The 25629-nt window shown below is 35.4% G+C and overlaps 2 protein-coding genes across 4 annotated transcripts; one reads left to right on the top strand and one right to left on the bottom strand.

Moving 5' to 3' along the window:
* Window positions 1-2714: 2714 nt before the first annotated feature.
* On the top strand, window positions 2715-13211 carry LOC142527234 (uncharacterized). Of its 2 annotated transcripts, none has more exons than XM_075631976.1 (9): window positions 2715-2851; window positions 5671-5962; window positions 6945-7103; window positions 7747-8031; window positions 8711-8986; window positions 9543-9803; window positions 9929-10201; window positions 11029-12291; window positions 12805-13211. In XM_075631976.1, the coding sequence occupies exons 1-8, from the start codon at window positions 2849-2851 to the stop codon at window positions 11820-11822; spliced, it is 2343 nt and encodes a 780-aa protein (XP_075488091.1). In that variant the 5' UTR covers window positions 2715-2848; the 3' UTR covers window positions 11823-12291; window positions 12805-13211. The 2 variants fall into 2 exon arrangements, with proteins under 2 accessions (XP_075488091.1, XP_075488092.1); XM_075631977.1 differs by having other exon boundaries at window positions 7747-8025; window positions 12805-13210.
* Window positions 13212-13873: 662 nt separating this feature from the next.
* On the bottom strand, window positions 13874-24927 carry LOC142526364 (eukaryotic translation initiation factor 4G-like). 2 transcript variants are annotated; one of them, XM_075630703.1, is made up of 11 exons: window positions 24781-24927; window positions 24415-24637; window positions 24084-24217; window positions 22513-22692; window positions 22301-22374; window positions 22141-22197; window positions 20740-21531; window positions 20211-20600; window positions 15303-18406; window positions 14309-14503; window positions 13874-14229 (listed from the first exon to the last, which is right to left on the bottom strand). In XM_075630703.1, exons 2-11 carry the CDS (start codon window positions 24573-24575, stop codon window positions 13899-13901), a joined length of 5418 nt encoding a protein of 1805 aa, XP_075486818.1. In that variant the 5' UTR covers window positions 24576-24637; window positions 24781-24927; the 3' UTR covers window positions 13874-13898. The 2 variants fall into 2 exon arrangements, with proteins under 2 accessions (XP_075486818.1, XP_075486819.1); XM_075630704.1 differs by having other exon boundaries at window positions 22513-22662.
* Window positions 24928-25629: the final 702 nt, after the last annotated feature.

Here is a 25629-nt window from a genome sequence, read left to right as displayed (position 1 = left end):
TGTCCCAAATCATAATAAAAAGCAGCCATATATATATATATATATGTATATATGTATGTATGTATGTATTATTCGTGGATGTTTACTGAGCTACCCGGCAGCAACTTCTCGACAAGAACGACAAATCCATTTTGTAAGTTTACAGTGACATCTTCTAAGAAATTACATATTGATTCAATTTATATCTATCATATAAAATAATATTTGTTTCGTGAAAATAATATTTTCATGATTTATATCGTATTGAATATTATCTCACAAAATTGACTAATGACACGATTTCACGATAATTTTTGTGAAGAAATTGTGAAACAAAATGGAAAAACTATTTTTACATTCCAAATATTCTAACTATTAAATTTGTAAGGAAAAAATATAATGTACATTTTCATATATACAAATATATGTGAACATCTCATCCTTTAAAAGACCAAACCAACGAATGAGTCCGTTGGCAGCGTTGCATATGCAGAAAAAAAAAAACAAAAAAAAAAACAAACAAACTGATTTAAATACAATTTTATGTATGAGAATTTCATATTTTAATCTTTGAAGTCTATCAGTAAAGGCAAAAACTTGTGTGAAACGGTCTCACAAGTTATATTTAGTGAGACGGATCTCTATTTGGGTCTTCTGTGAAAAAGTATTATTTTGTATGCTAAGAGTATTATTTTTTATTGTGAATATCGGTAGGGTTGACCCGTTTCACAAATAAAGATTCGTTAGACCGTCTCACAAGAGACCTATTATATTATAAATTGGGAAAAAAGTTGTTAATAAAAAGAGTTTCGTGCATTCAAAAATTGTTTCATATAAATTATTTTTACGACCTCTAATTTTAAGATTTTGGAGAAAAATAGAATCCCAACATAAATTCGTAGATGAAAAGATATGCTTTACTGAAGTTATAACAAATTGTATCATATAAATTATTTTAACGCCCGTAATTTCAATATTTTGGAAAAAAATAGAATACCAACATAAATTTGTAGATGAAAAGATATATTTTACTGAATTTATAACTTGTATGATCTAATTTGTTTCGTATATGCATGTTATAAACATACATAATAGCACAAGCTAAAACAATTTACATTCTTATGTATATATTTTTATATATTACGTATTTTAGATAAAAAAAAAAGTATTAAAGTTAAAGTAGATGCAAAACATGGTGTATTATAAACTATTATATATTACGTATTTTAGATAAAAAAAAAAAGTATTAAAGTTAAAGTATATGCAAAACATGGTGTATTATAAACTATCAGTGTATTTGTTTAGGTATTATATTATTGGAAATTTTCAATTTTGATTTAATAAGTTTGTTTTTGTAGTTTTGATAATTTATATTGACAAATTTCATTTTAATAGTTATTTTTCAATTTTTTTGTAATCTTAATTATTTTTTTACAAAAATACTAACATAACATAGCATATTTTAGCATCATGTCACCATCACATCGATACTACATCACTAAGAAGTGGATAAAGGGTAAGAATTACAAAAAAAAAAAAAAAAAAATTTGCTTTTTTTAATTATAAAAAAATCAAATATAATATATTAAAACTGAAATTCGGTAACTTTAAGTTAAAATCGCAATCAGACAGATATACCAAAACCAAAATTTAAGTTTTCCATGTATTAAATATTTGATGTGTCATGATAATTTTTTTTTCCTACCAGCTATTGAGATTAAGCTATGCCCATGTAGGACAATTTTTTAATCATCGAAGAATTACACATATTTTACGTAAAATTTGTGTAAAAATCATACATATCATACAATTTATATTAAAGTAAAACAATTATTAAACTAAATTAAACTAAATATTAAAAATGCATGAGTTGTATCTGATCTGTAAAAAAAAAATTAGTTAACCCTATTTAATATTTAATATACATTAGTTTGGTTGGTACCAAATAAAGATGGATTATATGGTAAAAGTAAAGATTTCAAATTTGAATAACCATAATCCAAGTAGATTTACTACAATTTTATTTAGTATGCAATAAATTAAATTCATCACATTTGGATGCCAACGAATAGCAAAATTACTCACAACTTTAAACAAAAGAGTTAGATATAGAAAATTTTCCACAAAGTTTTGCTTACTCGATATTAATTATAAAAAGATTATCGATCGATCTATGATATATAAAATAAATAGAAATTTTTATTTCGAATTTTTCTGAGAAACTTAGATCTAAGAAAATTTTGTTCATTAGCGCTAAAAAAGTTTTGAAGTACGACGGCGGTTTGATGTTTGCATCAGATTTTACGAAAAACTTCGAAGCAGATAGAGACATTTTGAGAAAACACAAGATTAGAAGAGAAAACAATGACATTTTGGATTTCGTATACCCAAAAAATCATTCGAACTTTGAAATCAGACGAGATTAGAAGAGAATATTTCAAATCAAACCGATTAATAAAGATGAACTGGAAAGTAAAAATTACAAAATTAAATTGCTCCGATTGAGTAGATTTACTATAGATTTAGAATAACTTGTTATAAAATTCACTCAAGTTAATTTGCAATAGAAAGTCGGGATTCACATTTTATGTCGATTAATATGGAAAATAATTATTAATGACAATTTAAAAAGTAAAAAAGACAAAATTAAATACTGACAAATATCACATAGTGCTGCTGACTCAACTTGAAAGTTCAAAGCGGGATGAAAAAATTGGTACCCCACAAATGAACTCATCTTCAAACCAGCTTTTATTGTTTGATTCCACCAAAATCTTTTTATTTTATTAAATCTTTGTGAGGTAAAACACTTTCATCTCTGGGGCAAAGGAAAAGATTTGCCTGTGCTATTTGTCTCCAATTCTGAGAAATGGTATGCTTCTTGATCTCTCATCTTTCATTTTATTGTTTTTCATTTTTGTAACATGAAATGTTTTCGACTGTCAGTGATACGATGATATGAGATGAAGAAGTATTGATTGATTTGTTTCCGATGAATTTTTTAAAAAAAATCTAAATATGACGATAAGATGACGTACAGATTAGAAAGAAATGATTAGTTGATCGATGTTAGATAAAATGAAATATTTTTTGTCGGCACATGAAATAACGACAAAAGGGCTGAAAAAGCTAAAAAATTAGATTTGCGACGGCGATAAATCTAAGATTTTTTCTGACCCACTTCTTTATTTTTTGTTTGTTTTTAAATTTTCCTTATTGGACATGGTTATTGTAAGGACCGTGTATCGTATTATAGTAAATCCCGTGTGATTATCGATAATTATGAAATTGTCATGTGATTATGTATTTGATGTATATCGTGACAATGAAGTGAGAAAATGAATATTGATATGAATTGACGTTGTAAGAGTTCGAGTGGAAAAGCCGGACGCCAATATAATACCAAAACCAACCTTTGGTACAGAATATGTGGCGCCCGGGCGGTAGAAAATGACCGCCCGAGCGCCAGTGTGGAATAAGGGGTGTTCTCGGACAGAACATACCGCGCCCGAGCGGTAATTTGTGACTGCCCGAGCGCGGTGCAATTGTACTCGGGGGCAGAATGTCTCGCGCTCGGGCGCGAGAATTCTACCGCCCGAGCGCCGAAGCGGTGGGGATAAGAATCCCTTCTTTCTTTCTTTTCCTTCGTCAGTTCATTTCAGCAACTTCGAGGGAAAGTCAGAGATTCGATTTTCTTCCGTCCAAATCGACTTCGAAACGCTGTCTAAACGCGAAACAAATTATATATTTGTTATCTTCGCGTCGAGAGCTTCTGACTGAGGTAATTTTCTTCTGGTTCCAGCAGCTTTAAATATCAAAGTGCTGGAATTAGGGATGTAAATGAACCAAACCATTTGTGAGCTATTCGAAGCTCGATTCGATAAAAGCTCGTTTGAGCTCGTTTAATGAGGCTCGTTAAGATAAACGAACCAAGCTCAAGCTCTACAATATTCGGCTCGTTAGCTTGTGAACATGTTTGTTAGTAAATTCATAAGTAATATCTTAGATTGAAAAATAATAATTTTGATATTTAATTTATTGATTTAACACATTAATTATGAAATATATAGAAAAATATATTAAATTTATTTATTATAATAAATTGACAAATTTTAATAAGAATATTATATTTTTTTCTAAATGTATAATTTATTTTTTAATGAATTTAATGAATATTTAAATGTACAATTCATATTTATTGAGTTCGTTTAGGTTCGATAAAAGCTTGAATAAGCTCGTGAGCAATGAATATATTCGTTAAATAAAGCTCGAGCTCGGCTCGATTATAAACAAACCAAGCTCAAACATTCAAGAGTTCGGCTCGGCTCGACTCGATTACATCCCTAGCTGGAATAACATGTATTTGAAGTTGAAATTCCTATATGTAATAGAATAACCGACAATAAACTCATATTCGAAGTCGGAATTGAATTATGATATGATTTGGATTTGATATGAATTCTTGAAGTTTCAAATGATATTTGAAACTCATATTAATGATTTTGGATTATATTATTGATTGGAATGAATATGTTATTGATGTAGATAAAGTATTATACCGATATCTTCAGGCTACATCAACCGGAAACGAAGAATTGAGGTATGTTGCGACCGGGTAACATACGACATGTATCTGTATTATATGATATATGTTGGATTGGTTTGATTGATTGGAATGAGAATACATGTCTATATGCCTTAATTGTGGAGTTTATGTGGCATACATGACACTGTGATTGGAATATCGATGTATAAAATAAATGTTTTGTTAACACACATCGTTTGATGCATACATCGATACATGACATGTACGTTGAGCTATGATCCTTGGATACCCTGATATGATCTCATTGGATTCTGGGGTTTGTGAACACAATGCTATGTTTGATATTACATGACCCTTAAAACATAGACATTTGTGGCCCCGACGATTCATATGAGATTTGGGATTTGATGGCGCTTCGTCGACGCTATCATACGAGTATCCTTATTGAGGCCGGTGTGCCAGCTCGAGCATTGATTTGATAGCGATTCGTTTGATTCTGACATGTGCTCAGTGGATGGGCATTTGACCCGATACCTCCACGACATACATGCATTGCATACCATATATCATTGTTTAGATACTTATGGTATATATGATGGTTGTTCCATACGGAGCTTTGCTCACCCCAAGGGGGCTGTTGTTGTCTTTGTGTGTGGACAATGGCAGGTACTCCAGGATATCAGAAGACCGTAGATGGTACTTCTGGAGGGAGTCACAATTTGAGTTGAGGTTTATATTTTGTTCCCAGTATATATGTATATGTATTTATATACCGGGACATGTCTCGAGGATATGAGTTGTTTGTATATGATTGGTTTTGATTACGTGTGAGCATGTTTACGATGTGAGATTAAATACTATTTTTAGTATTTAAATTATAGAAAAAATATTTCGGGCTCATTGTAAAGAAATTTTAAACTCGTTTTCCGCTGTAATTAGTTAACATTAATCAAAGTGTATTGTAATAACGATTAAGAGCTAAGGACCTCACAGTTATCAAAGTAAAAAGGTTGTAGATAAAACCTGATTTATTTTGTTTAAGGTGTGTGACAAGTATTATTAAATTGTAAGTTAAAGTGTAGATTTAAATAAATAATTAAAATATGTGTAGTACTAATACTAATAATATTTTAACTTGTGATCAGAGGCGTGAAGGAGCAGGATCGGGGAGAGATGACGGGCTTGAGAATGTTGCGAGAAAAGTAGAAAGGATTTCTTCTTCAAGTACTCGAAATGTAAGTCATGGATCGGGTGGAAATGGAATCTCTTCGCTCAGGGGCAAAGTGGATGTTGTGGAACAATCAAGGAACAAAGTTCCGACCTTCAATTATGCAAATCCTGGTTCAAATGGAGAATTCGGCGATCGTGATCGTGGAAGATTGGGTAAGAGGAGGAGAAGCGAAATTAATGTCAGGCATAGAGTTGATCTCGATATTGGTAAACTATGTCGCTCATTTTCTTATGTTTTTCTTCGCAAAGTTTTAAGATGCAGTTTATTTCGCTAGTTTGGAAACTTTCGTTCAATGTCGTGTCGGTTTTTTGTTTTTGGTTTTTGGGAGTTGAATCAGAGTTGTTACATATTTTGTCACGTGTTTGTCTTCTTTATCCTGTGTTTTATTTACGCTATTGCTTATGTCATCTGCGTTTTGAATTCGAGAGTTGGATTGTGGGAAAATAATGTTCGTCAAGACGAGTATTCTACGTCTTCAGCTTTTAGATACGTGACACCATTTTGGCACGCACCTCCATTACCATCATCATCGCTGCAGATACTGTAATGAGATGGAGCTAGAAAGCCATTGAAGTTCAATGAGAGGAGATGGAGACCCAAGAAGAAAAGCCATTTCTTTTTTTAAAAAAACATGAAATCCAATACCATTACTCTTGACTGTTAACAGTCACTTAACAACATATATGATAGTCAGTAAAAAGCTGGACTCTCCTATGACCTTATCTATGTAACTGGTTGAGGTGGATTCTTATATTGGGATGAGGGTAGACACATGTTTGAGAGGTAAGTAGAAACTGAAGTGTGAAGGATTAAATATCAAGTGTTTTTCTCAAGAGCTTCTCGATAGGAGGACTTGAGTAGCTTTAAAACTGTCGCATTTTTTACTCTTACCATAATTTGTTGCTACACCGACTAGCTGAATGAATATTGTGTCACGTGTCACCAATGAGAAAACTCTTTTTGATGTATTTTTAACTTTTGTCTTTTGCGTTTCTCTTGTAGCTTATGAACTAAAATGTACTACCCTAGGAATGTAAAAGACCTTGGAAACCTAGAAATACGAGAATGTGTTTATTTTGTCAAAAGCATACTAAGGATATGAATGGGATTGAATGGCAAAATTTGCTGCTAGCATGGGTTGCTGAAACTTAAGCTGTAGGTGATTCACATTTTTTTGTCTATGCGCAGGGAGTGATGACGAATACATGGATCCCGATGATATTGAGATTGAGAAAATTGATGAAGCTGAGTTTAGGAATAAGAGAACACATTCCATGCCCAGGCCCTCAACCGAGCAAGAATCAGATGAAGGTTATTCTGCAGCCACTTCCAGGAAACATGTTGCAGGTATAAGCACAGATATATTCTCTGCTGATCTTTCTAGATCCTTTTCTCCCAAGAATTCTTGGCAACCGTATAAATCAACTTCATTTGTAGAAAAAAAGTTTTCAGTTTGAATTTGTTTCTGTTAGCTAGAGTTTGATTTGGATTTTACAGCAACTTCTTATGGAACCTTTTTATCACATAGGTTATGACCATATACAATAGAAATATAGCCCTGTAATGTGTTCAAGGATTGGAAGGTATTCTTCCTACAATAGAATGTCTTCATGTGCAGATCAAAGTTCAAAGGGCATCTAGATATAACAGTTTTAGGATTCTACAGCCTTTGTAGTCCTCTTTCTGTGAGATCAAGTACTATTCGATTTGTCTTATTAAAGATCTACTGTCACGAATCAACAAAGAAAGAACAATCTTCAGAATTTGATTTTGCTGCCTCTTCTACTCTTTTCTCCTCCACCTATTATACTACTTCTCGAAACCCCAGGAGTTTAAAGAGCCTGAGAAGGAAAAAGCCATTGCGGCCTATGTAATCAAATCTTACCCTTCTTCTACTCAACCAAGAATGGGTGCTACCTTCTTAAAGAAGTTATTTAAAAAGCTGTTGTAAATAATGGTGTTGATGCCAATTGGCGCAACTTTATTGCAGGGGATAGCGACAAATATATGGATCTCCAGGACATTGAGATTGAAAGAATCACCAAAGCTGAGTTTATAAAAAAGAAATCAAGTTCTTTGTCAAAGATAAGGACCTTAGCCAGGCAAGAATCAAATGAAGGTTATCCTGCAGCCACTCATAAAAAGACATCAGAATGGATGAAAAAAAAGATATTCCCTACTGGTCTTTCTGGATCCATTTTGCCTGAGAATGCTGGCAATGATTCTAATCATTGGCTGCTGGATAGATCAAGTTCATTTGTCAAAATAGGTGAGGGTATGACCTTTTTTTTAATAATCTGCTATCTGTTACTTGGATTCTGAATTTCAGTCACTGGTTTTGTCATGAAGATATAATTAGGCAATAAAATAACAATAGTAGTACTCAGGCCAAGGATACTGTTGGCAAAAAGATGCATCAGTTCCATCCTGACAACAAATATAGGATTTACATTTCTCTTCTCCATGAGAACTCTGCTTTTCATATATTCTTTTAATGCTCTTATTGTTGAAGATCTCTCTCGCTGTCTGAGTCATATGCTCTCAACTCTTCAGAACTTGATTTTGGGGTCTTCGACACTATGCTCTTCCACCACTACCCCACGAATTTAGTAAGCCTTGAAAGCCTAATGAAAATTGAAAAGACTAGAGTTTTAGTCGCCCTTTTCTGTAGGAGATTTTCTTTTCATCAATTCTAAACTGTTCACACATTGAAGATCTCAGTCAATGTTTGAGTTGCACGTTGCTAAATCTTCAGAATTTAATTTTGCTTCTTGTTTGACTCTGTCCTCCTCTGCCACAACCCCAATGATTTAGAGTGCCTTGGAAACCTTAAGGAAAAGAAAAGACTGTCAGTTTTGTTGATTTTCTTCGAGATTATTTCTGTGTTAAAGAAACAAGAAATGCAGTTTGCACTACTTAATTAGTTGTTTCATCTCGTTGCAATATCTGTGAAGGGAATGGCCATGAAGATATGGTTCCCTGTGGTGTTGAGATTGAGAAAATCGATGAAGCTAAGTTCAGGACTGAGACACCTCGTGACATATCAAAAATAGGCCCTGCAAACAGGCAAGAAATAAATGAAGGCTATGTTGCCACTCCTTGGAAGAAAGTTGCTCGTGTGGGGAAAAACATATACTCTTCTGCCCTTTGTGGATCTCTTTCTCCTAAGGATGCTAACAACAATTCTGATCAAGGAGAACACAACAAGTGGAGTCCATGTGTGGATAAAGGTGATGATTTGGAATTCTTTCATCTTTTTTTCTAGGGTCTGGATCTTAAGCTTTGGAAATATTGTCGAGGTAATCGGATTGGGAGATGTTTTAGATACTGTATGCCTTGAGATACATTGAATATAATGATTAATGCAGGATAATGACCTTTAGGCCTGCCATTTTGTATAATCGGTTTTGGAAGAAGTTAAACTGGTTTGTGGTGGGATGGTAAAATATAAGTTAAACTTCTCAACAGGGATTGCCTGAACCAGAAAACGAATTTAAGTATTTATATAATTTTTCTGCAAGAAACTATTTTACGAGTTATTTCATCTTGATGATGTTGTGTCTATGTACGTGTTCAAGTCTTTTGAACTTCGCACTCTTCTATTACATGCTGGGTTTTGTAACACATGGAATTGATAGAGCCTTGAATGCAAGAAAAAAACCTGGATGTCTTGTCACTTGACTTAAGATGTGTCATGTTAAAGAAGTAAGTGCTGCAGTTCTGTTAAAAATATTACCACTGGTACACCTTAAGTAGCAGTTTCCTTGTTTTATGTATTCATTCTAGGGAATGACGATGAAGATATGGATCCCGAGAAAGTTGTACTTGAGAGAATTGATGAAGCTGAGTTCAGGAATAAGAAAACGCATTCTGCGCCAAAGATAGCTGCCTCAACCAGGACAAAGCAAAATGAAAGATATTATAGGAAGAAAGTCAAGTGTGTGAACAAAAGGATATCTAACTTTCACTTTAGTTCCCTTTGTTGTGTGGATGTTAGCATCAATTCTAATGGAGATCCAGACAAATCAAGTTCATTTATGAAAGACGGTGATGATTTTATTTATTTTGTTTTACCGCTTGCCAGTTGGCACTTGACCTTAGATTCACTTCTCAAGCAAATTTGGTACTGCTACTTAAATAGAAATTTCTGATGTTTTATGTATTAATTCCAGAGAATGACGATGAAGATATGGATCCTGAGAAAGTTGATGTTGAGAGAATAGATGAAGCTGAGTTCAGGAATAAGAAAACACATTCTGTGCCAAAGGGAACTCCTTCAACCAGGCAAAAGCCAAACAAAAGATATTCTGCAGTGTCCTCTGGGAAGAAAGTCAAATGTGTGAGCAAAAAGATATGTAACTTTCACTTCAGTTCCCTTTCCGCTGAGGATGTTAGTGTCGATTCTAATGGAGATCCATACAAGTCAAGTTCATTTGTGAAAAAAGGTGATAATTCAAGATTTCTGTTTTACCTGAATGCAAGTTGGAGCGAATTTGGTCCTGTTTGGGTCCTAAACAAGCCAGTAGCTAAAAATGTTTGTCTTCAGAGTTAACATGAGTGCACATGTTAATGTAGAAAACAGTGATACCTCATTTGCCCAAAGATCTTAACTAGTTCGGGTTTGCATAAATTCTAAGTATCCAAGAGTTCTAAGACGTCAGAAACTATTAAACGGATGACTAAAATGTTTCGACACCCGTATAAATCACACTTTTTGGTGGAACTCCTCAATTTACCTTTTAAACATCATGTCATAGACGCAGTCAGCTGTTTCAGTTATAAAGATCTTTAAGATTGTCTAATATTGAAATTCACTGTACCAAATAATTGGATTCATGCAGTTAGGTCAGTGGCTACGGACTACTGTCATGGTAACAAATCAATGAGTTGTTTGAATGTTGGAAATTGTAAAGAAATATTGATGGCGAAGAGCATATTAATTTGGCATCAGGATTTGCAGTTACTTAATTATGAGGAGCTAAAATTTATAAATACAGAGGTGAAATGAAAGGGAACATGCATTGTGAATATAACAGTAATTTTCTTTATATCACAGACATATAATAATGCTGTTTGAGCACTAGGTAACTTGCTCATATCGTGTTATTACTCTTTCATCATTGCTGGTTTAAATTGTTGAAGTTTTTCTCATATCTAGATGTTTGGATATTTAGCTTTACTCTTAATATTTTTAAACAGATTAGTTTAGTTTAATGTAACACCTTTCATGATTACATTATTTTATAGAAAACTGATTTGCCATGTATGACAGCCATGGGGAGTGAAGCTGAAGATATTGAGTTTGAAACGATGGGTAAAAAAAACTGCATCAAAATAGAAGACTCTATTTACTTCAGAAGAAAGAAAATTGATCAAGAGTGGGACAAAAATCTCCACTATGATGTCAACAGCTACCATCATGAATGGATCAACTCTAACCCAAGCATTCAGTCCTATAGAAAATTGAATCCTAGCGGCAATGATGATGATTTACTAAAAGTCGAGAAAATCTGTTCAAGCGGTTCGGAACATGATAATGAACTTAGTATTGCAAATCGGGCTAGGTCAAAGACAAAGATAGTGAAACCATCTCCTGATGTTGATAAATATTCGTCTTCCAGTGATAGTTTTTTTGAAAGCAAGGATGATGAAGATTTTAGAGTGGACAATTTTTCCCTCTCTGATAGTTATGAGCCACGGTGCTATGATGTACAAAAAATTGAATCAGTCAAGGTGTCAGTGGCGAAATGCTCATATTGCCGTAAGCAAGAAAGAACTGTTGTATGGTGTTCTTCCAAGAAATGGCACTTTCCGAATCTTTACAGAGTAGAAACAAAATGCAATCAGCTCTCTTCTCAGGAACGGGGATGCTCTTTTAGAAAGAAACAGCTGAGAATCGATGCCTCAAGCAAAAGAAATGAGGAAGGGACATCATACATGCCACATAAAGTCCCTGAAGAAAATTATGACAAAAACAAAAAAGTTTGCGATGATTCAACTGAAGAAGAGGTCTTTAAAATAGAAGTGATGGTATACAAGGGAACTTATCAAAATGCCCAAACTTAGAGCTGTTGTACACTCAGAAGTATGGTGATGAAGCAGGAGCCAACAGCTCCAAGGACCACTCAAAAGATGAGGATAGTGGTCCGATTGATTTTGGGGTTCAGATTGGTTGTAGTCAAGCCGTTTCAGGTTTCCATGTCCATGATAATAATGAAAAACTGCCTGTGGCTGATGAAACAGAGCACCTGAGAAAAAGGAATCAAGTTTCGTCAAAACGATATGATTTCTGGAAATTGCTGGCAGACTCTGTATGGAAAGGGGACAAATGCCTGAAGAGATAGAAAGTGATCAAGGAGCTAAGCAGGCACCTGTACCTAAAGTTCAAAATAATCTGCCTTTGAAATTCAGATTTGAGGACGAGTTACCAAAAACAGTGGAAAAAACAGAATACGAGAAAGAGATAGAAGGATTGTTTGCAGAATCAGACTTTTCTTGGGCATTGGTGCAGATGGGTTCAATTAACTTCCCCGAGGTAAGTCCAGCTTAATCACCATTTATGATCTCTGCCCCCTCAAAGGCAGGCTTATCTTTTTAATAGAGAATGTAAACAGTCTCAATGACTATTTTATGTGGTATGGAGATACTCTCCACATTTCAGCTCCTCTTAAAATTTCTATGCCCCATATAGAAATTTCCCTGGAAAAATGACTGGACATTTCTTTTATAACTAAAAAAATTGAAGAAGTACAATTCCCAGCCACCAAAAACGTCTTCTGCCCCTGAATTTATCAAATGCATGGTTTACGGTATAAGCCATATGAGGAAGTATGTTCACATGTGTTCCACTATTGTAAATTGTCGACCTGAAACTCCTAACCTCGGAATGCTGATAACCGTGACAAGAACCACGCTATTTGAAGAACCAGATGACCATCAGCTGCACCTCTATATAGCTGGACTAATTTTTTTCCCATGAGCAAGAGCTAATTTTAGACCAACATAGTTCAAGAAGTGTGATGGGTAATGCTCTTTCAATGGCCTGCAGGTTCATAATGTGGATACAAATGCTCATGGTGAAGAAACTCAACTTACCCGGTGTGCCAGATGGGATCATTAGTTGTTCTTGGAGGATGACATGGGGTTAAGATGTATATATTGTCCTCATGTATAGCTTGGACCAAGAGATGTAATGCTCGTGTAGAGCAGGGGCCAAATACAGGTTTCATATCCTTGTCAATTTGTATAATCAACTTTACAGTTTCAGAAGTGTAATTCTTCCTCCGATACTGTTCCCGAATCCGGAAAAATGTTGGCTCTTCACCTGCATATTTGCAGACTGTAGTTACTGGAATCGTTTACTTCTGTTTTATGAAAATTGACTGCAGCATATTTATTTTTATTGGATAGCTTATAGTCATGGATTTCCCATTATTCTTCTGTAAATTTAAAGATTTTAATTACTTTAATTTCCGGCAGTAAGACGACTCCTAAAAAATTGCTCTATTTTTCATTTTCTATCGAGGAAATGTTTGTCCAGCTGTATTTCAGGCTCTGACAAAAATTCACCTCCTCCGAAAACTGGATGGCATTTCAAGTAATTTTACGTCGATTTAAAATGGTGACAGCCTAATTGCAATAAAATGCAACGTCTCTTCAAAAATTTGGTAAATGGGTTTTGGGATGAGCTTACAATTTAAAAAGAAATCGAGCTACAACCATTAATTGAGTTAAAATTGAATCAATCGGCCAATTTGTTGGTGAAATTGATACGTAGACTTACCACGAAAGATGATTTTAGGTGAAGTTTATTTAATCCCTTTTGTTTTTGCCAGAGAGTACAACTCAAACAACAAAGAAATCTGAAGTAATTCCAACAATCAACTAAAAATGCGGATGACATATGTTATATGCAAGTATAATAACAGTTTGGTCACCGTTGAAGGACATAAAATACTCGATGCTGCGTATTATTGGATGCTCTACGGATCCTTGTGATAAAATTATAATAATAAAATTCTTGACAAAATTATAGCATAAGAACGTAAAGATTAGCCCAGCGAAAAATCCCCCTTTAATTTATATAATATAAAGAGGGAACGGAATGAATCTCTACAGGTTGTATATGAGCATAGCAAGCCCCTAAAGGAACTTATCTAATCTCCAAGATTTTTTTGCGCCCGGAGGTCTGAAGTTTTCAAGCTGCAGATTAGAGCTTGAACGCATCTCGCTCAATATTGAATCACCTTTTACTGATTTGACAATCTCCAAGATACCTCCTACAACTTCGGCTGCAAGCCCAATTTCTACAAGACTCCCTTGCTCTTCTCCACCTTCATATATCAAACGCCCAATTGCAGAAAGACCAACAATGTTTTCCAATATAACTTGTGCAAGAATACGACTTAGAAACTCTGCTGCTCTAGGGGCATCATTTACAGTATCCTCCAGGACGGAGAGAACATATTCAAACCTGCGAGTATGAATAAATATTCAGACAATGTAACATACCAATGCGTTGTTTTATTCAAATTAAACTAGATGTAGCATACCCTTTGATGAGCTGATCCTTGTTTATCATGCCATCTTGACGTTTTACGAGGCTAATAAGCAGCTTCGTCAAGAGATCTCTTTCCACGTCTTTTTTCTCAAAAGAATCGATGACCCAGAGAGATATCATAGATGGATAAAAGCTGGGGGTATTCAAATCCTTGATGCATAAAGCAACTTCATTTTCGTCTCTCGCGCTGGAGAAAATGCAAACAGATTTTCAAGTTTACTTATATCAGCACATAATGCGCGATGTCTGCTATAATTCAACAAATTAAAGTCAATAGAAATGAACATCCTCAGAACAATATTTTAAAGTTCAAACAACCAATGAGGGACGGAACTAGTGAATTTACTATTACTTACATTATATAAGAAAGATGATAATTAAAAAATTATTAATTTAATACGACCAAAAAAAATAAAAAATTTATCTAAAAAAGAAAGATAAGATTCAATACAAAAGTGTTGAGTTTCATCAGTGACATATTTTATAGAAATCAAGTTAATGAAAAAGGGGAAAAAACAATAAATTAAACATTGTGATCCAATGTTTTAATAAAATTATCTTCAATAATAAGTATGATATTTATAAAAATTAAACATAAACCTTTTCATCGTACTCAGTTTATACCTTTTCATGTACCTAGTTTCTCAAGGGGAAAATCAACCCTCCAATAACAAAGATAGGCAACCTATTCAATACTGTTTTCCTCTTCTTTTTTTAATGGTATACAGCCTGGGATCAAAGAGCAGAGAAGCAAGAACATCTGACCTTTCAAGGAACATGGAAATATTGGATACCCTCAAAGGCGATCAATCACACCAGAAAAACAACATCGGTTTTCAGGTAAATTGCCAAACTTCTCTTTCTTAGGGTTTTTAGATTTATCGTGTAACTTGAACTAATGACATTTTCCTAGTTCCATTACATTGGACGTACTGCTCAATGGCACACCAGCGGTCATAAAAAAAAATACTGGAGACAAGTCATACCTGTAGAACTCCTTAATTGCAGCCATGGACTTGTCCCGCAGGCGCTCTTCCGGCCACACTATTTCTGAAGACACATCTTGCATACTTAATGGGGGTGCACCACGAGTAGGTGGAGGAGCAGGAAGAGATCTATCAAAGCCATGATCTGCATTTCTAATTTCTCTATTGCCATGGGCAACTTTTTCATCCGGTGGATGCGACTGATCATAATTGGGCGGAGCAGCAAAAATGTCTGGCATATATCTTGGTGTGAAATCCCCTCTTTGGCCATAACGATCTGGCATTGAACTGAATCCATTCAGACCATGTCCCGTCCTCCTTGAATCTCCAGGATTCGGCAACTCAGGCAGAGGAATACTAGGTGCTGATGGCTGCCCCCTGAAAGCCATTCCCCTTGCAAGACCACCTTGAGGCCCAAGAGTTATAGGCTCATCCCCAAGAGGTCTTTGAGACAGAGGAACAGACATTGTCCTACTCTCAAGGGAATGTCTCTCTTCGGTCCTAACATCCTGAGAACCATAACCACGTGTCTGAGGTGGGACAGCACGAGAGCCGCTCAACTGGGAATTTGGAAAAGGCAACATACTAGGAGTTCGAGGAGCAAAATCGACAGGTGGACCCCGTCTGACAGAGCTACCCATACTCGGAGCACGACCTAACCTACTAGCTTGTGCTTGCCTCTCTTGAGCAGCATCTCTGTGTACCTCGTCAATTTTTTTTGGACCTTCAACTTTCCTCCTCTGCTGCCACCTATTCTTTCTAAGATCAATAACATCTTTAAGCATGAACCTTACCCTAGATGACAGCTCCATATTATTTGACATATTAGCCATAATGTCAAAATAGGCATCCATGTGTTCCTTTGCTTTAGGATGATCTATCATCTCACCGATCGTGCTCATCAATTTGCACAACGCTTCAATATTTTCTTCATCGGGAGTTTGATACTGACCCAACAACTTATTAATGCACTCGTGCATTATTCTCGCAGTCAACATTTTTTTCTTGTACAGCTCTCCAATTAGTCTAATATTACCCAACATGCGTCTCCTCGCTTGGAGTCTCTTCTCTTCTCTCTCTTCTGCTGTACGTTTATTCTCACCTTCTTCCTCTGCTTTATTTGCTTCCTCTTCCTCTCTTTCTCCCCTCTCAAATTCTTCTTGACATTTGTTCAGGAGTAGCGTTTTGAAAGTGATTGTTTCATTGTCCACTCTCAAATTAGGTAAACCAGCTGCAAGGTGAAAACAGAAGTTGGCATACATTTCGCAAAAGGTGGGCTCCATCAGAGCTTTATCAAAAATCTGAGAGATCACCCCTGACAAAGTAACAAAATTGTCAATGTTCACTTCTTTCACTTGTTCGAACAGCTTCTCGAAGTTTTGTGGGGTAAGCTTGTTCAAGATAGACTTCAACTGCCTCTGTTTTGCTTCTTCCTCATCAGTGATCTTACCAATCTCATATTTTTTCTCAGCTTTGTGCATGACTTGTAGAGGGGTCTGAGGATAAGGAATCAAACCCTTCTGTAAACCAGCTCCACGTTGCCACCTGTCAGAATCGGAGTTATTTCTTTGCAGGCCTCCCTGGAGATCAGGGGACTGGATTGACCCAGAGAGAATGCCCACAGAATAGTGGACGGATGTCTGACCCCGTGGATTCCTTGGAACACCATAATTGCCTCCATGACTATTTCGAAACCCGGTAACATTACCCACATAACCAACGTCTACTCGCGTGTCTCCTCTACCTGACACGAGGTGTACAGGAAATTTACTCAATTTTTCCTCGTTTCCCAAGTCACCTCCACGTCGATCCAACCTTGAGCCTCCAGCTGGTCTATCAATGTTTCGTCCAGGACTAGGATGTGGCTCGCGTGAAAAACGGGAACTAGATACCATAAATGTGTCCACAACATCAGACATAATTTCAAATGCTTCTGGGAGATCAGTACATTGCTCTGCAAATTTGAAGAGGAAATCTCGAGAATACCGTTTTATCATCAAGCCATCGCCATCTCTATCATGACTCTGAATTTCATTATTTAAAGAATCTGGCTGTGGAGTAGGGATTTCAGCGGCATTTTCCCAATCATCTGGCGCAACTCTACTTTGAGCTGGTTTCTCAGTTAACAAGGCATTTTGGTTAGGTACATCAACAGATGTCTGTTTGATGCTAGAGCTTGAAATGTTTTTTAAATCCTCTGCAAGCGTAGCGTTTTCTTTCTTTTCCTCGGGACCCTTGTATGCCATATACATATCCGAACTCGTACCGGCAGCTTCTGCTTTTTTATACAACTCTTTTTTTTTCTTCTTTCCTCTGAGTACAACACTTTTTTGCACACTTGTATCTGAAAAGATGTTCTCTTTGGTGATAACTGCAGAAGGAGAAATTATGCCACAACTATTGAGGTTATTATCTTCATTTTCATATCTCAAAGGACCTTCAAGAGATGCAACTAAAACGGGGGAAGACTCCTGATCTACCGCAGCAGGCATTGTGCTAATGTTGTCAGGTATGCTTAATGGCGTGTCTGAAATTATAATATTTATATCTTGAGCAGATAAACCGTTCACTGATGCAGAATTCTCAACACCTTCACAATATGCTGCGTGAGTAGACTCAAATACATGATCATCCATTTTGATATCATCATAGCCGCAACCTGAAGGTTCTTTTGTCTTTTGCTTTGCCCGTTCCAATAAACCATCTGCAGTAGATGCAACCTCCTGCAATGAGCTCTCCTCTACTTCACAAATCTCTGATGATTCTAAAGAAAGAGGTTTCGTTAATGTATCCAAACTATTCTGATTGGTGTTCAACATCATGTCTTCTGCATCTTCCTTTCCACCAAGTGAGTCAGGTTTTAACCGTCTGCTTTTTATGTACGAGTTGTCTAAACTCTTAAGTGTGTCACTGGTCTTCCTTTCTGCAGCAACTTCACTTGAAACTTTGGAAGCCTCAGAAGACGCACCTACAGTTGTTGAAAACAATTCTTGCACAGGTTCGGATACAATATTAGTTCTCGATGAAGCAGATTTAGCTTTTACAGCTTCAGTTTCTGGAAGTTGAAGAGGATAATTTAAATGAGAGGTTGATTGCCAGCTGACCTGAAAGTGTGAGTTTATAATTAGAGGGATTTCTATAAACTACTAAAACGAATTTTGGCATTCAATTAAGTTAACCTTTTAATATAGCCTATAATTATGTTAAGTTCCAATATAAACTCTAAACCAATTTTTTAAACTTCCCTTTGAACCGTTTTTACATAAACATACAAGTATATTATTAAGTGCAAAGCCACAAGTTCATGATTAAAATCTGAAAGTTTATATATAAAAAAACATGTAAAAATGGAATAGCGAATTTTCCATTAAAAATAAGTTGCAGTTTTTTTTATAGAAAAAATAAAGTAAAAACAGTTCCTATTCTGCAAAATGGGATAGTAGTGCGGAATCATTTTCAATAAATAGTAAATAATAAACATAATAACATTAAATTTGATAACAAAAAGTTAATAAAAATAAATGTAAACAATTAATGATTGCCAGCTGACCTGAAAGCGTGAGTTTATAATTAGAGGAATTATCTGAAAAAGGCCTTCTATAAATTACTAAAATGAATTTTGGCCTTCAATTAAGTTAAATTTTTAATACAGTCTATAATGATCTTAAGTTCCAATACATCTTAAACCCATTTTTCAAAACGTTTTTTTGAACTCTTTTTACATGAACATACAAGCATATTATTCAATGACAAAGGCACAAGTTCATGATTAAAATCTTAAAGTTCATATATAAAAAGAACATGTAAAAATGGTGGGATTTTCCATCAAAAGTGACAGGTCAAATAAAAGATAAGTTGGAGTTTTTTTGGAAAAAATATATTTAAAACAGGTTTTTGCAAAATGGGATAGTAGTGCGGAATCATTTTCAATAAAAAATAAATATAAACAATAAAAATAATAATGTTAATTCTAATTATTATAATGATTATTAATAGATAACACCGATACATTTAAATTAAATATCAAATCTAAAGTTCAAACATTTAAAAATAAATATTAGTACGCTCGAAATAAAACTATAATGCATTTGATCTATCAACAAATCTGAAAAAGTGGTGTATAGGTTTTGTCAGATTCCGCTAACTTTCTTAAAGTGATATGGGAAAAAATTACAAGGTGGAAGCCTTCTTATCTTAAGAAAGGATTTGGAACAGAGTATTGCAGGAATTGGTATGGAGTTGATATTTTCAAGAGTGGCGCACGCTATGTTTCTTTTGGACCCCCAGGATTACCCAACGGATGGAAATGTCACATCTTTTGGAATGTGGTAGTTCATTGCTTATTTTGTTCAATTTGGTTGGAGCGAAACAGAAGAATTTCCAACGATATAGCAAAGTGGTTTGGGAAAAGATCAGATTTGGTGTTGCTAGTTGGACAAGAAAGCTTACAGAGTTTAATAATTCTCTATCTCAGATCAAGGACTGGAAATTTTTATGTTATTGACGACAAGTGTAGTCTTTCATGAATTGTGCTTTTAAAGATATCTTATTCATCTCCCTATACTATGTTTTCCTATTTTAATATAATTTCATTTCATAAAAAAATACAATCTGAAATATATTTATTTAAATTATTTTGAAAAATGAATTTTCCTTGAGTTTTGATATATAATTAAGATGAGGAAAATGATAACCTTGAGTTATTATAATATATAATTAAGATGAGGAAAATGATAATTAGGGTGGGATTCTTAGATAACAAAAGGTAATATTACATAATACTTAAAAATAGCCTTCTAAGACGGGTTAGACTAAGTAAATTCCCTTATAATTATGCCAAAAAGCCACAGTAAACTTGCTCAAAGTTCACTGCTACATACAACTGGACTGCAAACAACAAATAAATACCTGATCCTGCTGGCCAATGTTGTCTGATTTATGCTTGTTTTTGATGGGATCGGGAACAACCACTCCATTACTGGCTTCCTCAGTCAATGTGGTTGACTTTGATGCAAAACCATCACCAGCAGCAAATTTAACAGCTGAAGTGGCGAGTACATTAACCTCTACATCAACAGAACTTGATGGCAGCTCAGAGGTCAATGATGTTCCTGGTCCAGGCTTTGACTCTGGCAAAACACCAGAAGCTGAAGGCCCAATTTCTTTTTGTGGCTGGGGCAAATCATCCATGTGTAACTTTGAAGGCTTCAAAGATTGCGCCTTTCCAACAGATATAGAACTTGTAGGTTTTAATAACTCTTTCTCCCCATGAGGGTCAATGGCTGGTTTTATTGTCACCTGCAGAAAATGATGTAAAAAGGTCGTGACATGTTTAAAAACTGACTCCATCCAAATTGACTGTGTACACATTTGAGGAATGGTTTTTTCAAGGGTAATGCGACAATGCATGAATAATAGTCACACGAAAAGCAATAACCTGGTTATAAAACTTCGGTGGCTGAGAAGTGGGCGGAACCTGAGTACTATTAGGAGGAACAGAGCTAGCAGCGGGAAAATAGAAAGAATTGGCATTGTAAAAATTTATCAGGTGATTGGGAGGAAAAGATGGAATATGCTGTGATTGAGGTTGCACATTAGAATGTGACCTTAGACCAGGTGAGCCATCAAGCCTCAACTCTTCATGAGTTTCTGGATGAGTGATCTTCACGGTTTTACGAGAACCGCCATATATGACAGCCTGCTGCTGAGGAAACTGTGGGACCATATTCATTCCTAAGTTTCCCAACTGAGAAGGTAACTGAGGACCCATTGGTGATGGAAAGTTCAAGGCCTGTCCCTGATGCATCATTCCTTGAGACTGCATTGGATGTGGTGGAAGACCTGAAACAAACATGGACTGCTGCACTGGTGGGTTACCCATCGGCAAGGGCATCGGCATCGGCATCGGCATTGACAATTGCAATGATGTTCCTGACATAGACTGAGATTGAATTTGTGGATTGGTACCGCCAAACTGAACAGCGACTTGTGACTGGTGAAACGGTAGCTGCATGGGCACACCAGGGACAGAGAGTACAGAAGGCTTCTGAGTTTGAGCCATAGGTGGTGCAGCGGAAACTTGAGTATCCCTCCTAGACAAGGACACTGGCTGAGATTCACCAGCATTAGATTGGTCAAAAGTCCCAGCATCCTTCTTTGTCGAAAGCTGTTTGGGAATAGATGAAAGTGGTTTTGCAGGAGCAGCAGTTCTTAAAGATTGATGCCGGACCTGTCAGAAAATGAATAATCAAATCATCTGGTGAGCAATTGAACTTAACAGAATAACTGCTGTTATCACCAAATTTTGGATCAAGACAACAGGCACACTAACAAACAAAAAGAAGTTGCTTGTAGGTAGCTCAAAATCTTGTCATGCTCGGGTAAAATTTGAAGATATAAAAAAGATATCATGAATTGCTGCTACAACTGGAAAACCACCAATCACCAGAATCCTCAAAGTTGATTCCAAGGCAAGGCCAATTTTTTCTCTCACTATTTCAAAACGCTGGTGAGAGAAAATTAATTAATTTAACTTCTCTGCTGAAGTTTACATCAATAAAAAGATAAATTTCCCCTCCAAGAAAAGGATCATAAAATTTTATTATCTCTCTCACGTGACTAATTATTTTCATTCCATTTTGTCCATGCAACCCAAGCAGACTGTAAAAAATTAAAAACCATCCTAATATTATACAGCATCCAAAACAATCATACGCTTTATCTGTTTATCAAAGTTCGAAAATTTGTATGGAGAAAAGGAAAGCATCTGTTTCTCATCCATTACCAGGGGAAAATAATTTCATACGAGGTAAACAATTGGATAATAGAAACAAAAAACCTGATCCTTTTTTTGTTCATCCAAATTCGGTGGTGCAGAGCTTGTTCGAGCAGGTATCTACAAACAAATCAGATAATAACCTTGTGTTTCAGGAGAGAAAATTATTAACAAGAGAAAATGGGCTGAGAGAGACATTAACTCATTCTTTGCACTTCATTACCTGCGCACCATTCATTAAACCAGGACTTATGGATCCAAACTGCAAGGGAAATGACCTTGATGCATCTCCAGGAGCTGGAAAGTAGAAAAAAGGTAAAAACTGTCAATCATGCTATTGTCTAGAAATCACTATCTTGATCACAATGGTATACCAGTAAATAAATGTTTGAAAACAAATCAACAGCTTAAACTATTTAAAATCATTCGCCATACGTTTAGCAGGTATAGTATGGGCCTTGGGTTCAGAACCAGCAGTAAAAGGATTGGACGACGGAGATGCAACAGAAATATCAGAAGATGGAGGCCTTGGAACAACTTGGTTGATTTTTTGAGGTGTAGCATCCATCGAATCGACATTGGAAGCTGAACAAGTAACTGGAGCATCAGACACTCCTAAATTAAGTCATAAAAATATGTTCAATCAGACAACAAAAATCCGAAACATAACATCAAGCAAGATCAGACTCTGTTGTAGCAGGTTAATATTAATCCTTCTCTTTTAATTGAAATTTGTGTTTGGGCAGGTTTTTGTTTGTCCACAACAATTACGCCACTTCTATTCCCTATACTTTTTTTCAAATAACCATCAGAATCCATCAATCCTTACCAATCACATCAATCTTCGAAACATGTTAAACACTATATCAAAAATGTTTTCTTCTCCTCTCCAGTGTCTTTTATATTTCTAAAATATCTAGAGCACAGACAGGCAAAACATAAATCACACTTAAGTTTGCAAAAGATAGCTACAAAAAATGTGCCGTATTGTTTCAGGCACGCCTGGGGATCCAGGCTCTCCAGGTGCAAGTTAGTGTACCGAAGTTATCCCAGATGCACTAACATCGAAGAGAATCACGCCTACATGACAAAGCGCGGACTCCAGCTGGGCGACAAAGCGCGACACCAGGTGCAACCATTTGTGTCCAATAATTTTCATACAAAAATTAGGGCTATTGTATTTGGGCAAATCTCTATGGTTTACATCTTTAAACACAACCATGCTGGAGTGAAAAAACCCAATCTTTTCACGCACAAAAAAACACGTCGTCCTCGTCCTATGACGTCATTATGTATTTTAGGAATCCCACTATACATATTGTGCGTGAAAAGAACATCCTTTGAGTCCTGTAATGTAATTTATTTCAAAGGAATCTGATCACCCTAAATCAACTTCCAACAAAAACGTAACCTGCAGATGTCCAGTAACAGCAAGCTCCAGAAAGTTCTATTAGCACTTTCTTTATTATTTTAGGGCGATGCTTACTCTTTTCTTTCATTTACTTTCATGGTAATTACAATTGTTCTATTGACTAAATTTATTAGTTTACTGTTTTATCACCATTTTCGCTAGTTATTTAGGTTTTATGGGCTGAATGGCTGATATATGACTTCAAGGGAAAATATCTATGGCTTACGTCTGAAAATCAAAGTTTATCGTTAGTAATAACAATTAGGTGGCTATCTGAATTTGGAACATGTAATTCATAGTTTATGAGATTTTTTATCATTTGACTACGTGGAATTTAATTGACAAGAGTTTGATATATGTATATACAAACATCAATTTTCCAACTTGTGGTGCCCTGCCTTTGACAGGCGTGTGCTTTGGACTGTCATAGACCCCTTGGCACCTTGTGGGTCACTTGTGCCCTCAATTACTATGCATATGGCCTAAAGTTTTAGTTGAATGGTTTGGAAAATTTTGTATTCAACATCAAAATTTAAGCTAATGCACGCACATAGAAGGTTAACCAAATACAAATGGAAAAAAGTGAACAACTCACTGTTGGCTGGCTGCTGCTTGTGAGCGTCATTCTGCACTGCATGCGATGTATACAAATTACTGAAACCTGAATTCACATTCGGGCTTCTAGGCCTTGACTGTACTCCTGGTGCATTGCCATTATATTTCTTGACACTGCATCTCACAAAACAACACACGAAGGCAATTCACTAGTCATCATAGAACACACATAACACATACCAACTTTAAGTGGAGCCAACATCCATAATCAAGCAATCGATTCACGCATAACCACATGCATGAACAAAAAACAAGTCGTAAATGAGCGAAGAAAAACCCTAATCTGGCGTTTAATAATATGAAAAGCATACCCACGATTAGAATAATTTAAGGGGGCGGAGGAGGCGCCGCCACCACCCTTACTGGAGACACTCCCGGAGAATTGGCGCTGCTGATTGAAGCCTCCAGATCGATCTGGTTTCTTATGCTGCGTAGACTCACTCCTGTCAGCCTTTGATGGATTATGGGTCATAAATCCTAATCTTCGGGGAAAAAAATCGACACTTTCCCAGAAATCTCAGTAAATTTGTTACCCTACACAGATCCACCAATCAATCAAAGTCATCAAAACCTATATTTTCACGCACGCAAAAAGAGGATAAAAGAGGAAATAATCTAAACGGCGGCTAAGTAAAAAACGAAAGATTGCGTTTCATTACCAATAAAACTAAAATTACCTGGAATGTAGAACGTCAAATTAGGGTTTTCGATATAAAACGGTAACCATGACCGCACATCCACGGAGCAAAATAAAAAATAAGAAGGAAGAAGACGAAGAAAATCTGTGTTGAGAACAGTGATTAAGAAGTGCAGAGATTAGAAATTGCGAAAAAGACAGAATCGCAGTAATTGCATTTTTATTTATAGTTTTTCCGTGAATCTTTATTGGTCAATCCAACCAATATTCACAATAAAAAGTAATAATCTTGGCATAAAAAATAATATTCTTTCATAGATGACCCAAATAAGAGTTATGTCTCACAAAATACGACCCGTGAGACCGTTTCACACAAATTTTTGCCTAATTTTTATTTAAACCCGACGAATGGTTCCTCGGGTCTTAAGATAAAATTTAATTTAAAAATAAATGGCCAAAAATATGGCATTTTTTCAAAAACAAAATATGGTCATATTTTGGCAATTATTATTATTTCTCTGAAAAAATATAAAGTTATATTAATGTCGATGTATATGTCTCTGTTTGATAGTAATTTATATCATATAGGTGAAGTTATTATTATTGTTTTTTAAACTTGCATTTCATCTGTTTATAAATTTTAAATATTAAATATAATGTATATAACGTAAAATGAAATATAAATAACAACTCTCTTTTATATAAGAATAAAGATGATGATATAATATATAATTCAATTTACATATAATCGATGTTATTCATATTTTATTTTATGAATCGCTTTTATAAATAAATTAAAATAACATAAAGTATAATACAAATAAATGATATCGACATAAAAATTTTGAGTTAAAACATGTTAACGTGGCTGCTCAATAGGTTCGTGTAG

Source organism: Primulina tabacum, chromosome 15 (assembly GCF_025594145.1).
Source record: "Primulina tabacum isolate GXHZ01 chromosome 15, ASM2559414v2, whole genome shotgun sequence".
Classification (NCBI taxonomy): Eukaryota; Viridiplantae; Streptophyta; class Magnoliopsida; order Lamiales; family Gesneriaceae; genus Primulina; species Primulina tabacum.
Note: the sequence above shows the minus strand (reverse complement) of the source record. Positions and strands in the feature narration are given on the sequence as shown.